Source organism: Taeniopygia guttata, chromosome 2 (assembly GCF_048771995.1).
Source record: "Taeniopygia guttata chromosome 2, bTaeGut7.mat, whole genome shotgun sequence".
NCBI lineage: Eukaryota > Metazoa > Chordata > Aves > Passeriformes > Estrildidae > Taeniopygia > Taeniopygia guttata.
In genome coordinates, this window is record NC_133026.1 from 111,418,069 (window position 1) to 111,434,671 (window position 16,603).

Consider the following 16,603-nt stretch of genomic DNA (forward strand, 5'->3'; position numbering starts at 1 on the left):
AGACGAGAAAATATATATGCAAAGAGAAAATATGTATTTATTTTTTTAAATGCATACATGTATGGGGGGATGATTCCAGACCTGAAAGGAGGAGTTACATAGATGAATAGTTTCAAGGAGCAAGTTCTGCAGTAGCACAGGTCAAAGCCAGTACTAAAACAGGACGGTAATGCCCCCCTCACCCCATTCACTGTATGTGTGGCGAGGAACACAATAGACAAGCCCATAGCAAGCTTTACATCTTGCTTTCTTGTCAAACAAATTTAATTGCAATAAACTGCTAAGCAGTTATATTCTAGTATGGGAGAGCTGTGTGGTGTTGCTGACATTTGCTAATGCATTTTGGTGATAAATTTATTTCAAGGTGTCTGTCTTTATTTCTTTTCCAGGTACAAGTCCTTCGCAATGCAGGGGAAGAAGTGACCCTAACTGTGTCCTTTCTGAAAAGAGCACCTGCTTTTCTCAAACTGCCGCTGAATGAAGATTGTGCATGTAAGCCTTTATTACATGACCAAAGAACCTTCAATTCCATACCCATGAACACCTGCAGCTTCTGAAACTACTGTGCATTGGGGGTGATTGACAGCAGCTTTTACAATCAGCATTGCAGTCTAAATATGAGTTGCTCCTATTGCCAGAGCTTGTGTTAACATTGACCTCAAGAGAAAAATTGCTATCTACGGTTGAAAAACAGATAACCAAGCATTTGGCTGGTGTGAATCAGTAAAGTTGTGAGTAAAACAGTAGAATTATATTAGTTTGCAATAGCTCATATCCTGGTGCAGAGTATTTAAAATCAATTTTTTGGGCAGCATCAGCTAGTCCCAGGGAGTTTTTTCTCGTAAATGTGAAAATGAGATTGTGTGTATATATTTAGAGGACTTTGCTGTTTAAAATTCAGAGGCTTGGGTGGAGATGTCTGTCTACCTAAGAATAAATTACTCCAGAATTAAAAGTATTTTCTTTTAGTCCAAACTGAGTTTTGGTGAACTTGCCCCATGAGAATCATATGGAGACAGCTGTCTTCCTTTAATTATATTAAATTGTAAGTGTGGATGCATAATTATAGACAATTGCAGCATATCTAAGCATATTTATATATCAGCCTGTGCCTCTTGCCACCTCTGCTTTCCTTTTGCTTTTTGCTCCCTAAGAGAGTGAACTAAATTGCTCAAGTTTAAAGCAATGAAAAAAAAATATTTTATTTCAATACTTAGAGCCCTTGATTTTAAATTAGTAGGAATTAAATAATCAAAATCATGAAATAGCATTTTATACAAACATTTGATGGAATATTTTCTTTTGCTTATGTATTAAATTTAAACTAAACAAGAAAAAAAACAGAATACTGTATTCTTAAATAAAAATGTATCCCAGTACTTTTGTCTCTTTTAGGAGAGGCTGTGGCACCACAGAGTAGCCTGAGTGATGCACAGGAATGTGCATTTGCATGGGTCCTATCATGTCACTTTTGAGGTGTAGCACTCTAGTTTCCTAAACCATTACAAGAACACTTAGAACTGTTAACTGCACTGAGAGTAACAAAAGGGTTATCTAACAAATTCCTTCAAGTAAAAACCAACAGAGAAAGTACACATTTCCTTTTTACTGTCAAATTTGAAAGAAACATTGTTTTTTTTTTTGTTACCAAGCAGACATTAGCTTTTTTTTAACCAAAGCAGAGGGAAATGTTTTCTTGAGCCTCCATATAGCTTACAAAGGCAATCCATTCAAGCCAGAAAAACGATACTAGCTTAATGGAGAAAGTAAATTAATGTTATATATGATAGAAGTTATTTGTGTTTGGGGAGAATCCGTACATACATATGCAAATTTGAATTATGTCATCACAAATTAACAAAGAACTTTCTTGTGAATTTGTATTTGTATTAGGTGCTCCCAGTGACCAAAGCAGTGGCACATCCTCTCCCCTGTGTGACAGTGGTTTGCATCTCAACTACCACCCCAACAACACAGTAAGAGCTTGATGGAATTACACAGGAGAATAATTATAATATAATAGCTAAGTGGGAGTACTAATAAAGGAAAAAAGAGTAGCCAGAAATTCTGGCCAGGATTAAAATGTGACAAATTATTACAGCTGAGATTGTGCCTGGATGCATGTGATTATTGTTTACTCGGGCAGTATGGATTTTGCGAAAGTTTTTCCTTCTACATTTTTTTCTTTGCACAGTAATTAAAATTCTGAAAATGAAAATATATCTATTTATAAAAAAGTAAGAAAAGTTTTTGATAGTAGTTTCCATTACTTATATTACATGCATTATCTAAAGCTTTTGGCAAAAGATGATTAGGTCTATGTTTTTGCCTATTTTTAAGGTGAGAGTGTTTTACTTCTGGTAATGTGTACTTAAAACCTTACCTAAAGTGGGATAATATGCAGCAGAGTGTCTCTGGGATAAAATGCTACAGATGTCTGTTCAGATATTTACTAAAAGACACCTTTGAAGTGCAACAAGGGACTTTAAAATTTTTTCTTAGCTAGAAAATGCAAAATCTTCTTTATTTTATATAGTTCTAAAGGTTTTTTGCTGAGTATTTGGCTTTGTGATAGATGAAAATAGAAAAAGCAGAGAAAAAATAAACCAGTATAGATCATAATTTTTTAAAAAATATTTTAAAACCTGAAATTTAAGCCATACTAAGCAGGTATTTCTAGTTTCCATCTTGTTTTACTGCACTTTCATATTTTTCTATTAAATTTTTAAATAGCAGCCCACAGATTTAAATATCAATAGCACAGATTTAAATACAGTTATAATTTGGAAAACCCTTCAGAACTATGAACATTTCAGGAAGTAGAATTTATAAATAGTAACACCAATAAAATTTATATCAAATAACAATAAAAATATATGTAACTTGTGCAGCAACAGCAAAAGCAGACTTGTCTCAGGAGTCTATATAGGTATGTATATATGTATGTAAAAAGGCTATGTCAGTTGATCCTAAGGTGATTTATTCAACTAGCTGCTACAATTCTAATTTTGCTTTTATGATAAAAAGCATGCTTTCATTTGTGAATTCTTTTTTTGCAGGTGTCAAAACTGATCTAAATGAGCTGTAGTTTCCATTTGAACTGACAATAATTCACTGAAAATAAGTGTTTTTCTTTCAGTTGAAATAATATAATCTAGTATCATGAGTCTATAATTCCCTAAATTAAATTTTCAAGTGAAGGCCAAGATGTGATTCTGACATGTCCCTTTGTCATGGGAACAGAGCTCTTCATAAAACCAAACCTCACTATGAATTCCTAAGTTATGTACAACTCTTATAACACAGCTCTTCCTTTTTCTCAGAATATTCCCTAGGAGGAATTATGACAGCTGGATAAACATGATCGGTGAGCAACTGGCTCATGGTTGGACACAAAAAGTTGTAGTGGACAGAGTGAATTTCGGCTGGTGACTGGTCACTAGTGAGGTTCTGCTGTATCTTAGGCCCAGTGCTCATCAACATTTTGATTAATGATCAGCAAAGATGGTGAAGGGTCTGGAGGAGAAGCTATATGACAAGAGGCTGAGGTCATTTGGTCTGTTCAGCCTGGAGAAGAGGGGACTGAGGGGAGACCTCATTGCAGTTACAACTTCCTTGTGAGGGAAAGAAGGGAGGCAGACACTGATCTCTTCTCTGTGGTGAGCAGTGACAGGACCCAAGGGAATGTTGTGGCTGCAAGGTTTAGGTTGGATATTAGAGAAAGGTTCTTTGCTTAGAGGATAGTTGAGCAATGGCACAGGCTCCCCAGGGAAGTGGTCAAAGCATCAGCCTGACAGAGGGCAAGAAGAATTTGAAAAAACTCTCAGGAACATTGTGAGATTGTTGGAGATGTCCTGTGCAGGGACAAGAGTTGGACTTGATGATCCTTGTGGGTCCCATCCAACTCAGACATTCCATGATTCTGTGATGTACAGCCACAGTCTTGTTTCTGAATTTATAGTCCTGTTAATTCACTTGAAGGAGGCTTTTGACTCAGAACTTGGAGTACACAAGACTTTTGTCTTTTGTCAACAGTTCACAGAGTTATGCAGTCTAAAGGTAGGGTTAACATTTTTGTTGTAGCCATGTCTAGGCCTAAAGTTTGTATCTGAACCTTTACTGCATTTCATGTTTTCCCTAAGTTTAATCACAGGTGAATAAACGTTCTCAGAAGCAGAGAGAAAACATTAAAAATTCAAGATGTTCAAAACAACATCCTAGGGTAATCTTCCTAGCCAATAATTTATTTATTTTTATTGAATCTGTGGAATTTCTCACCAGAAATTCAGTGTTTTAAATAAGTGAACTACCTATGAAAGGCTTGCTGCTCAGCTAACATATTTATCGTGATATTTTGTTTCATATACATAAAAGATATGTGAACATATATGAAAAAGTAAAGTTCAAAGCTTTATAATTCCATAGATCTTACACAGAATGCATACTCTAGAAAAATAGAAGGTGTACTTAATTTTGGTAATATTTATATTCTAGAAGATACCAGTAAGAAAAAGTATGAAATTTGAGATTAAAAATAACGTAAATCAGCAGGTTTAATTTTACTTATATCTTGATATACTGTCACTTGTTTCTTGGGAGAAGAGGCCAACCACCACCTGGCTACAGCCTCATTTCAGGTGGTTGTAGAGGGTGATAAGGTTTCCCTGAGCCTTCCTTTCTCCAGGCTAAACAACCTCAGCTCCCCCACCTGCTCCTCACAGAACTTGTCTCCAGACTCTTTCCCAACCATGTTTCCCATTTCTGGACATTCTGCAGCGCCTCAATGTCCTTGTTGGAGTGAGGGGCACAGAACTGAATATGGCACTCAATGTGTGGCCTCACCAGTGCCAAATCAGGGGTATGGTCACTGCCCTGGTCCTACTGGCCTATTTCTGATCAAGCCAGGATGCTGATGGCCTTCTTGGCCACCTGGGCACACACTGGCTCATGTAAAAATACTGATCAAATTAGACTCTAAGTGTTTAAATACTAATTCTCTGTAGATATCATCATAAACATGATAAAGTTCAGTTTTCATATAAACAATGTCTTCTGTAAGTATGTAAAATTAAAATATTCATCACTTCAGCATGTAGTTTTGACAATTTTGACAGTTTTTATTGCATGTTAAATTCCGTTCCCAATTACCGTGTTTGAGGTGATATCATTAGAAAAGATACGTATGTAAATGTGTACAGAGCCACAGGAAACAACTGAATTATGGTTGTATTGTGAATAATTTAGAGGTTCTATTCAGAATCTTTCCAGTGCTCACTAAAACTAATGACAAGTGATTTGGAAAAAATGGAACACTGCCAAATTAAATATAAGTCTTTGAAGTCTACCTCATTCTTTCTAAATCTACTGAGTACTTAAAATGAAGTTCAAAACTGAGAAGAACATTTTAATGTTTTTCAGGATACATTATCATGTTCCTCATGGCCAGCATCACCAGGACTTAGGTGGGAGAAGAGGTGGTGTGATCTTCGTTTAATTCCACTTCTTCATTCACGATTTTCCCAGTACCTTCCAGGATCAGATTTGTGCAGGTAAAGAAGTTCTGAAGGTTGAAACTTGATTTCTTGGTTGACAGATGCATGCCCTAGGGAATTGCCTTGTTGGAGAAATTGCATTATTAGTTCCATGGCAGCTGACAGAGACATGAAATAGGAGCTTTCATAAAGGTCTTTCTAGGTCCACCTTGGCCCATATTCTCCTCTGACATCAGATGGGACCTGGTAAGTGAGGAGATGATGTGTGATCTTTCTACTTGCATCTAGTGCTTAGCACCTTTTACAGTTTGAGATGAAACATGCATCATCATATTTAATAGATGCTAATGATCTTGTCCTCAAAAGCTTCTTTCTAAGTAGCTTGTTTTTATGTCTTTGATTTTTGCAATGCACTATGGCATTGAGCTCTGCAATGTGATTATATTTTTAAAATGCATTTCCTTCTGTTTGTGTTAAATACATCATCTGATACCTACATTGGGTGAAGTAATCTTGTTTGAGAGCAGCAAGGGCTGGCTGCCCCATGGGGATGATAAGCCAAGAGAGACAGTGATGGTGAGGCCAGACAAGGCATTGTCTGTCCATGCAGACAAATATCCTACCCCACTGCTCCCTGTAGGAACAGAGGAGGCTTAGGGACAGTCTTTAGAGAAGTCCATCATGGTCCGCTGGGGCTCAGTTTAGGCTGGGAAGTCAGTCTGAAGGTCCAAATCTGTGGGATGCATGTCCAGGCACAGGAGTAGCTGCAACCGTACTCAGGTGAGGGCCATGAGCAAGAGCCTGAACTGATAAGCTTCTTTCAGTTCTTGTACTTCTTTGCTTTATGTTTATAGTTACAGTAGGGACCTTTTTTTTTTTTTTTTGTTTCCAAATAGCTAAGGTTATTTTTTCCCGTGTTTTACTTTGCATGTATTAACATTTAATTTCATTGCAAATTTGTCACAATCACTGGGATAGCTGTCCGAAGCTCTTAGTGAGGTTTAACTTTATTGCATCATTGTGATGAGTTGACCATGGCTGGATTCCAAGTGTCAACCAAGCCTCTCTATCATTCCCCTCCTCAACAGGATGGAGGGGAAGAAACTAAGATGGAAATATTCTGATGAGTCAAGATAAAGGCAGTTTAATAAAGCAAAAGCAAAGGCCACACGTGGAAGCAAAAACCCCAAAATATTTGTTCTCTACTTCCCATCAGCAGGTGATGTTCAGTCACTTCCTGGGAAGTAGGGATTGAGTACATGTAATAGTTGCTCTGGAAGACAAGTGTAATAATTAATTAATGCCCTCCCTCCCTTCCTTTCTCCTAGCTTTCATTGCTGAGCAGATGTCATATGGTATGGAATATCCCTTTGATCAGTTTGGGTCAGCTCTCCTGGCTATTTCCCCTCCCAAGATTTTGTTTCCCCAACCTGTTGGTGAGGAGGGAATGTTGGAGCAACAGCTCTGATGCTGTGCCAACACTGCATAGCACTAGCCAAAACATTATTGTGTAATCAATATCTTTCTACCTAACAATACTGAGCACAACACTATGAAGGCTGCTGTGGGGAAAATAAAATTCATTTCAGAAAGACCCAATACAGACCTAGAACATGACATTTTTTAGTTTAATATTGTCATAATAAATCAGAAGAAATTAGGAGGAAAGAAAAAAACATTCTGTAATGATTACTGTTTGCAAAGAAATGAAATAAAAATGAAATTAGCTGAAAGTACAAAGTCTTACAAGGCAAGTATATAAGATCATACCTGTTAAAAATTTTAAGTATCTAGCTATTATATGGGTTCATTTATCATCTTTATCTATAAGAACGAAGTTCTCATACTGAAATACTTCCATGAGCTCTAGTATGTAAAGACATTATCTGTAGGAAAGCTGTGTATAGGTAGAGAGCAGGTTACTCCATAATTTGTTCTTCTAATGAATTTCCTATGAGTGGATTTATGAAACCCCAGAAAGTGGGGTAAGAGAAGTCTTAAATCTGTTTGGGGTTTTTGTGGAGTTAATTTTACTGTTTCTTACTGATACTCAGTAAATATTTGAAAGTTGCGCAAAAGCTGTCCACTTCCTCAGTTGCTTCTTAGGGCTGTTGTTTCTTAGCATTACACTGCCTAGCTCTGCCAGCCATTTCTCCTATTCACAAAGCTGAAATTAGTGCAGGTTAGGCAGTACCTGTTGTAGATCATTGCTGAGCTAAAGCCAGCCTGCAGCTTTTGACCAGTAATAGCAGGATCATATTTACTTGGCTGCATGAACCTCGCTCTGTTGAGGAACAGTGGCTGGCCCAGGGAGGCAAGGTGGAAACCAAAGGCTACAAAGGCTTCTTGGCTGAACTGAACTGGAGCAGGATCAGGTCACCAGAGAGGCAGGAGGTGTTTCACTAAATTATGTGAAAGCCTTCAGCTCCTTATTTAACAATGAAGCATAAAGCACCCAAAACCATACCAGTCAAATCTGAGATCTATTCTACTGTATAATTCAGATAGGGTACTGAATTGCATAGAACTGCTTACGTGTAATATTAGTCCATAAACAGCTGTTCATAGATCTAGGGTTTTAAAATTCAGTCTTCTCCATCAATAAAAAAACATAAGCTTAAGGTTCATATTATAGAACTTGTACATAACAAAGGGAGTGTCTTAAGTAGTAATGATATACCTGATATAATTTCTAGAAAATAAAGGTATAGTAATATGAAACAAAATACCTGAACTCATACTTAAACCTTGAAAAACTACTCTGATATTTTTTGCTTGTGTCCTTCTATTCTGCCTAATATGATGAAATAAACTTAAAAAAAAACCCAAAAATGCAGGATCTGTATGAGAGAGGGTTTTTTCTTAAAGCATAGAACCAACAATTTATGTTGCTAGCAAGATAGTTTATATGACTGTTTTACATTGCTGTAAATATTTTTAAATGTTACTCCCTCTCAGAATTTGTTATGAGAGAAAGGTAGATACTTTTGTAAGAGATTAGTAGAAACATCACTATAAAAGAAAGGATATTAAAAGTAATATAAGGAAGCAACATGAAATGAAAGTTAATTCATTACATTTTACATAGTTAGTATTTACAAGGCCGTTTTCACTATGTAAAGCCTAATGACTTTTTATAATTCAGAGTTTGATAGGGAAATATATTGTTCTCACATACAATATTACACCTCATAATCATGTTCTAGCTTTTCCAGTGGAGTGGTTGGGACACATAAATTCTGGAGGATATTCATGGGGAATTCTAGAAGACATTCAGGTTAACCTTGCAAAGCTTATTATTTTCAAATATAGCTTTAATGTTCCAGAAGGCCCAGAACCTGAAATGTGTAGTTGAATAAGTGTTTATTCATTCTCAATTTGTATTTTTTTTTGTGTATTATAAAGTGATTAATCTATTAGTTGTTCAGTTTAGTACAAAATATATATTTAATGTATTGTGTTTTCAGGTTTGCATGGTATTATGGACTTGGGGTGGTAGACATAATCAAGAAAGTACTATTACAGTAATCTAAGGTTATCTATTGCCAAGACACATTAATAAGTAATTTATTAGGTGACCATGTATCTTACTGTTGATATTTGAGTGGTTTGGAGTTGATACTTCGGTAATAACATTATGGATGAATGATTCTGTACTCGCACAGATCAAATTCCTAGGAACAGTAGGAACAATCTGATACCCCAAATGCACCAGATTCACTGTTTTTGTAGTCCAAGGGAAATATGTACATGAGAACTGAATTTGGGGTTTTTGTGTTTGTATTAATGTTATGCATTAATAGGTCTTTTAGATCACTGCTTTGATTTATGATATACTATGTAGAAACAAGGCAAGTCCTGAAATTAGTGTTATTTTTCTTAAAAGAGATAATCAACAATTTTGAGCTTATGCTATGGTCTTCATTTAAGGATTTAAAATTTATTCTGGAAAAATTTACTATTTATATTTATAGCCATCTAAAAAAAAAAAAGGATAAAATAAAAATATGCTAGAAACACTACCTGAAGATTCTTTTAATAAATCTTCCTCAAAACTTTAGTCTGAAAGAAGTCTGTCTTGGTTGGTATTGTTGTGAATTTAAAGAAAAATCACTACCCCATAGGAAAGACAACTAAACTGCTGGATTTAAATAAACCAAAGAACCCTGAAAGATCATGTTGATATAAGCCTCATTATCCTGCAGAAGCTGGTTCTCATGCTAGAACACTCAAAGCAAAGGCATGGCTGGCTCTAGTTCATTTCTATTGCTTCTCCTGACTGAAGAAACAGTTTATTCTCAACATGGATGGAATGAAGACAAATATTAGCCTTACATTGTGTGAAACTAGAATAAAATTTTAAGAGGTAAAAGAGCCCAAACAAGCAGCTTTTAAAAATTGGTATCTGTCTTCAGGTGCCAGAAGCTGTCATAAGTGACACTCAGTTTTATCCTGGAGATAACAGGCACTTTGCTTGAGCCATTCTCAAAGAATCAGAATGACGTACTTAATCTTAACTTTGAATTGATCATCAACAGTTGGGTTTGTAGCAGAACGTCAGCAGTGGAACATGGTATTCTCTGTATGTTCAGTAATCTCCTACTCTGGGATATGGATTGGTTTTGAGTTTCTTTGGTTTTGAAGACAGAGACCTGTGAGCCTTACAAGAGCTTTTCACAAATAAAGCTTTTTTATTGCTTTAGCATCTGAAAAATTTTCTCTTATTCTATAATTGCTCAGTGCCTGGAAGTGGAAAATCAGTATATTAATGCATGATAGATCTTTGTATATGTGCCCAGATCGTTTCTGAGGGTAGAGGCAGAGGCAGGAGTGTATTTTGGTAATGATCAGAAGTGCAATTGACAAAATCATTAATGCTATTTGATCACATTTGAGTTCTCCAAGTTTTCAGTCAGTAGTTTAGAAGGGAAAAAGAATTCTATAAGTGTGAGCAGCCAACAAGGGTCCTCCAGACAGTAATCCAAATGTGTTTAGACACTGTATTATAAAAATAAGACAAAGGTGTTGAAAAAAAGATACTTGTATTCACTGAATTTCCCAAATTATTGCCTATGGTTTCCAATGCACTTTCCTTCTCTGTAGCCTGCTGTATTAAAGTATTAAGTCTAAGATATGAATCAGCCCTATCACTTGTTCAGCTTCTGAGGTTGTATGGCCTGATGGTCAGTGTTATGTGGAGCTGGACTATGGAATTTTTAATAGCCTTATGGAAGCTTAATATTGCCTAAGTTGACCTTTTAGACTGATTTTAATATGTCATATTTATAAAGTAGGAAAACCAGCATTTTATCAGTGTTCACTGGCTGACCTTCATTGCAATTGAAAGAAAAGCATTTTTACAAGTATTGTTAAGATGATATGCTAGAAAAGATAAAATTTTCTTCTGACCTGATCTGTTATGATATGTCTGTAGGCAAAATGCATTCCAAGTAATTGCTGTGGATGGGGTTTGCAGTGGAATAATTCAGTGTCTCTCTGCTGAAGACTGTATTGACTGGCTACAAGCAATAGCAAGTAACATTTCCAACCTCACAAAGCACAATGTAAGTATGGATCCAAGTAAGCCAGAAGGTTTCCGAATCATATTTGATTATAACTGTCATAAAAGCCTAATGGGTTCACACACAGAATTATCTGCATATAAACAATGCTTGAGGCTTTCTGAGAGAAGTCAGCTCAAGTTTGTTGTCAAATTAGACTCTGTGAGAAACCACTGAATGGGAAAATATTCTTCCCTACAGTCATATAATTCACTTTGTTGCTATCAGAGTTATTTGCTTCATAGGAACACCAACTAGGATTAGAAGCAAAGATGAGACACACAGAAGGAAGCCAGGTGTGATGCAGGAACACATTGAAAATAGAAAAATTCTGTGCTTTCTTCATAGTACATCTCTACAGAAGCTGGTATAACCAGATCTGAATTAGATTTTAGGTCTGTCTAGGCATTGTTTATCACAATGGGAAAGGCAAGGTTCTTCTGTTATGTATATATAGATATTCTCTATCAACAATGATTAAATGCGTTTATGCTTCATGCACTGCACTCCTACCATCTGAGCTTGTGGGATAGATACCACGTTTTATTGAAGCAGGAATAAACGTTATGTTATGTAAAAGATTTTTTAAATACTAAGTTCAATTAAGAGGTCTTCTGGAACTGCTTGGATGTATTTATATTTAAAATGAACATGTGGTTCTCCCTGTATAGAAATCTGTATGATACCTTCCGTGATTTTCCTAAAAAACTGAGAACACATGGGGAGTTCCACTATTTTGAATTGAGTTATAACAAGGAAGCCCTTGAGGATTTAATTTATATTTCCTTAAATCTGCTTTAGCTTCCCAAATCTGTCTCTGAATTTGCTTTTGTTTCAAATATAGGGAACACATTGAAGGAAGCTGTGTTTTTTTGAGATTTATAATGAAGATGCAAAACTGTGTTCCATCTGGCAGCAATATGTAAAAGTCATTGTATTATAAAAACATGACAGACATGAATTCATCTGCCATCTGCAAGCTTCCATGCAGTACCAGCGAACTTTATGGCTATTTATTCATACTTAAAGTGCTGTTGCTATGTAGAACCTTTCTTGTCTCACTAGGCATCCTAACAATTGAGGCTTCTGGGGTTTTTTTCTCTTGCCATCTTTATTTCAGTCTGCTAAAGGTTCTTGCTACTTAAGTCAGTGGATTTATTTGCTTGTAACGGTAGGCAGAGGCACCAAAATTTTATAGGTGTTTTGAAACACTTCAGTTCTGATGAGACTATAATTATGGTTACTTAGCATAACTTGAGTTTTGGCAATGCAGTGTTATTACATGAATTTTTTTCTTAGTACAGTTTATAATTCTACACTGGTTTCCATAAAATACAGAAAGAAGTTATCTAATGTTTTATAAGAGGTAAATACCCTAAATTATACAGCAGTTATGCCAGTCTTTGTACTTACTTTATCCCAAAGATATCCTGTAAAGTAGCCATGAGAGTTAGGGCTTATGATAATAATCTATGTGTCTATTTTTAGAATTGTCCTATTTGTTCATAGCTCTTACAAATTCATGGAAAACAATGACACTCACCTTCCTGTAATATACCTTTATTTTAAATTGTCAGTTGTCAGAAAGAATTAGTTATTTGACAGCATACGTGATAAGTGAATATAAGAACACAGAGGGGGAAAAAACCCAAACTGTTGCACAGAAGAATGATTAAATGCGATTAGAGGTACCTGTATTTATTTTCTTTACAAGATGGTTATTGACATGCACATAATGTTGATGTTAGCATTTTTCCTATCTGAGAGAGGCATTTACTCAGAATCATTCTCCTTTACTGTGTCATCCACTGCCAAAGAAACAAAAAGAGTTAAGGAATTTTTTTAATTCTTTGGATAAATTGACCAAATTTTAGTTTCAATTAACTCCTCATTCCTATCTAGATGTTACAGGAAAAAAATTGTTTACTTGAAATACCAAGCAGCTCATAGAAATATTTACTCACATGATGTTTCTCATATCTCTCTATCTTTTGAAAAAAAAAAGAAATAGAATCAGAAAAAAGGACTATTAACAGCCAGATTGTTTATGAAAGCACTTCCTTTACTCTTATATCAAATCTGGGCTCTGTTGCTTTTGGTGGGATTTCTCTTGCGTAACTTTAGATGTCTTAAAGCAGAAAATCCAGAGTGAATCTTATTATTTACTGTTGACGTCCATTTTATAATGAAATAAATTCCCTCAGGACATGTCTGTCTTTCCTTTGACTGGTAAAGGACCCTAGGGTGGTGAGTTCATATTTGATACCTAAGGAGATAGATATATATCCTGATAACCTGTCATTTGTGTCTTTGAGGGGCCAAAGTGAGTTTCTCTGAATAAATTTCCCAAAGAAATGTCTGGGTATTTTTGACCAAAAAAAAAAAAAAAAGTAATATACTAGTCTGAGTCAGAAAATCTGAATTATTTTACCTTTTCACATACAAACTGTCTGAAAAAAATTAACTGATGATTCAAACCCCAAAAATGTGCATAACAAGTCCTATGTTGCTACATGTATCTAATAGTTGTGAATATGGGCCCCTGGCTCCCAAATACCTTGTTGAACCTATAATCAATTCATTTTTTCTATGGATATTGTCAAAAAACTCTTCTCTCATTATCCAACATGTGCATATCTGACACAAATGTGATGTGACTGAATTGCAGGATCAGCAGTAATGCCAGTATCTACCAAGGACTTAACAGAAATGCAAAGTAGAAGCTAAAATAAAATGCCTTTTAAAAGGCAATGTTGCTAACTGAATGGAGTCTGGAAGATGGTGTCTGCAAGCAAACACATTTTTCTTGTATTGGTTATACTACTAAGCATTGTACACTACAAGCTAGAACTCTTTAATATGCAAAAAGGCAGTTAAAATTTTTATGCAGAGATATAGAAATTATATTTTGACTATTAAGAAGAGATTAAAAAGATCCATGTGCTGACTGATGTAGTTTACTTAATTTCAGATTCTCTTTAACAGACAAACCTCAGGTATGCACTCTTTTTCTTCATCTTCAGAAGGTTAGCACAAGTATCCCCTAGTGTTTTAAGGATACTGAGACTGATACTGCTAATTTAATTTCTTTTGGTCCCAAGAAGCTCATATTTCATATAAGGTGAAATACATTAAAATTGCACAACACGAATGGGGTTGTACAGTGGTATGCAACCAGAATGCATACTGTATAAATGCACTGTTGGAAGTGACTTAATGTCACACTGTAATTGATGAGCTGATGAATCTATAAGTATCATTAATTTCTGTAGATGAATTCCTCTCCAACTTTAGTCATTTGAATTGCATCTGTGTTCAAAATTCACCAGGTTTATCAGTAGCCTTAAAAACCAGAAAGGTTATATTTAACCCGAAGTTTTGTCTAAGCAATCCTGATACTGAAGTTAATGTGCTGAAAGCTGAATAAGCTAAATTGAACCTGGGCTTGGGAACTGTAATTCTTCTATGAACTGATGAGGTTCTATATCTTTTTGTTGCCAATTTGGATGGCTGGCCACAGCCATTTAAAAAGGGAACAAGCTGCTGCTTCTTCTCTTGCTAATGCTTCAAGTAGGAATTTTCAATTCAGTTGTTCAATTCAGTGATGAACTGTTTGCCTTTTCAAGAACTTTTAAATTGTATTAATTTAGGTGGTAATTGATACTGATTTCTAGTCTTTAACATATCTTTTGTTACAGAATTTTAGGATGACAGTATGCAACTGGTCATATAGCTTTTAAAGAGAACCACCAGTTGCCAATACATCCATAATTCATGTGCTGCAAGTGTCAGGAAATTAAAAGGCAATTTTTTTAATGGCTTTAGTACAGTGAAAGTCAGACATTTTGGATCTTTTTAACAAAAGAAAAAAAAAATACATTTGAGTTAGCAATTTCTAGGATATAGCTTCTTAGAGTTTTTTGGGATTTATCTTCACAACTCAGTATTTTTCACTTGTCCGTTGCTTTCTCTGTGTCAGGTTTTTCTATAGTAAGGGCAATAATATTTCTTTTCCCTTTCCTCTTCCATAATTTCTGTGAAAAAACACTGCAACAGTTACATATTTATGCTTTTTACCTTGAAGCCAGCACTTGACAGCAAAGAGACAACATGAACTTCATCAGACAGGAATGACAAGCAGCTGAGGTAAAGTTTCTAAGCAGGAGGTGGCAAAAAGTTTTAAGCTTATCTTGAGAATGTCCACAAGATCTTACAAGATGTAGTTCACAGTAACTTCACTTTATCCCATTATGTTGCAATTTTCTGGGTAAAATAAGACATTTGTGAAATTAATGAGGCACACACAGTTGATGGGAGAAGCACAGAAATAGCATGAAAGTTAGGATTAAGAGGTCTACAAAGTGGGTATTGGCCCAATGGGTATGTTTTCCAGAATCTAACTGTTTGTTCTGAAAAGTGTAATAGTTCAATTGAACTTTTTTGCTATGCTTAGAAAGTGGTGCCTAGTGAAAGAAACTGCTGCTAAGACAAAAACAAAAACAAAAACAAAAACAAAAACAAAAACAAAAAACCCACAAAATTGTTTCACTTCCAGTAGAAAAAAGAAAATTATAATACCTTGTCTTTAGAATGCTGAAGTTTGGGTACAGGGATTATTTAAGTATTTAAGTCACTAGGTAGAAGAGGACACAAACAGTGAAAAACAGGAGAAAAAACCTGATTAGACTAATCCCATCTGTTCCACTTGTAGGAAGAATAAAATAGCACAGGTTACACATCCAATGTAAGCAAATTATTGAAATAAATTACTAGAACGTCTTTCATTTTTTTCAGGTGGATGCTACCACCAGTAAGGACATACTGTAGAATGTTATATTACATTAATAAATCTATATCACTCATGTGAAATAAACAGATTGAATGTTTTACTTTTTTAGTTACAATACAATAGCAAACCATCAGAGAGCTCTAATGTTAGTAATTTTTGAGTTTTCAGGGGTTATATGCTCTTAAATGTCCTATGATCTGTGTATTACAATAATATTTATCTTTTTTTTGGTTGCTCAGCTATGCATGTTTCAAGCAAATCCAAAACCACCAACATTAGTATCAAACCTCTTATGTTATATTCTGTAGTAATGCAAAAATCAAATACTCTCAGTAATTTAGAAGTTGAAAGCACTAAAAAATGAAGGCCAAAACAAGAAAGAATTATAGGAAGGCTGTAAAGTATTACTAATAGAATCCTTCACATTTCCCACAACACAAATACTCAGATAAATTGGACATTATTAAGCAAATATACATTGAACACTTATTAAAGCAGTATTAGCCATTCAGGTGGTCACAGTGTTGTGATACTTTGAGTTTTGTTCTGCATTCCATTCTCAATCTTGTAAAGTGAAGATTATACAGATAGTCATTCCAGTACTGATATTGAGATCTTTCTTGGAAAATTTAAAAATCAGAACTTGATACACCTGTAACATTCTGCTGCCATTTTTCTCCTTGTATGATTCTCCTAAGGCTTGTAGATCTACATGAATAACTGTAGACAGTGCAGCATCAGGATTACAGAACATAAATCAC

At 35.2% G+C, this 16,603-nt stretch overlaps 1 protein-coding gene across 4 annotated transcripts in view; it reads left to right on the top strand.

The window, feature by feature from the left end:
• Positions 1-16,603, top strand: part of SNTG1 (syntrophin gamma 1) — a 313,217-nt gene that overhangs the window by 205,473 nt on the left and 91,141 nt on the right. For all 4 annotated transcript variants that reach the window (XM_012571962.5, XM_030266184.4, XM_041713898.2 and 1 more), the window contains 4 exons: positions 390-492; positions 1,894-1,976; positions 5,419-5,549; positions 10,927-11,056. In XM_012571962.5, coding sequence (XP_012427416.4) covers positions 390-492; positions 1,894-1,976; positions 5,419-5,549; positions 10,927-11,056 — 447 coding nt within the window. The remainder of the gene's footprint in view (positions 1-389; positions 493-1,893; positions 1,977-5,418; positions 5,550-10,926; positions 11,057-16,603) is intronic.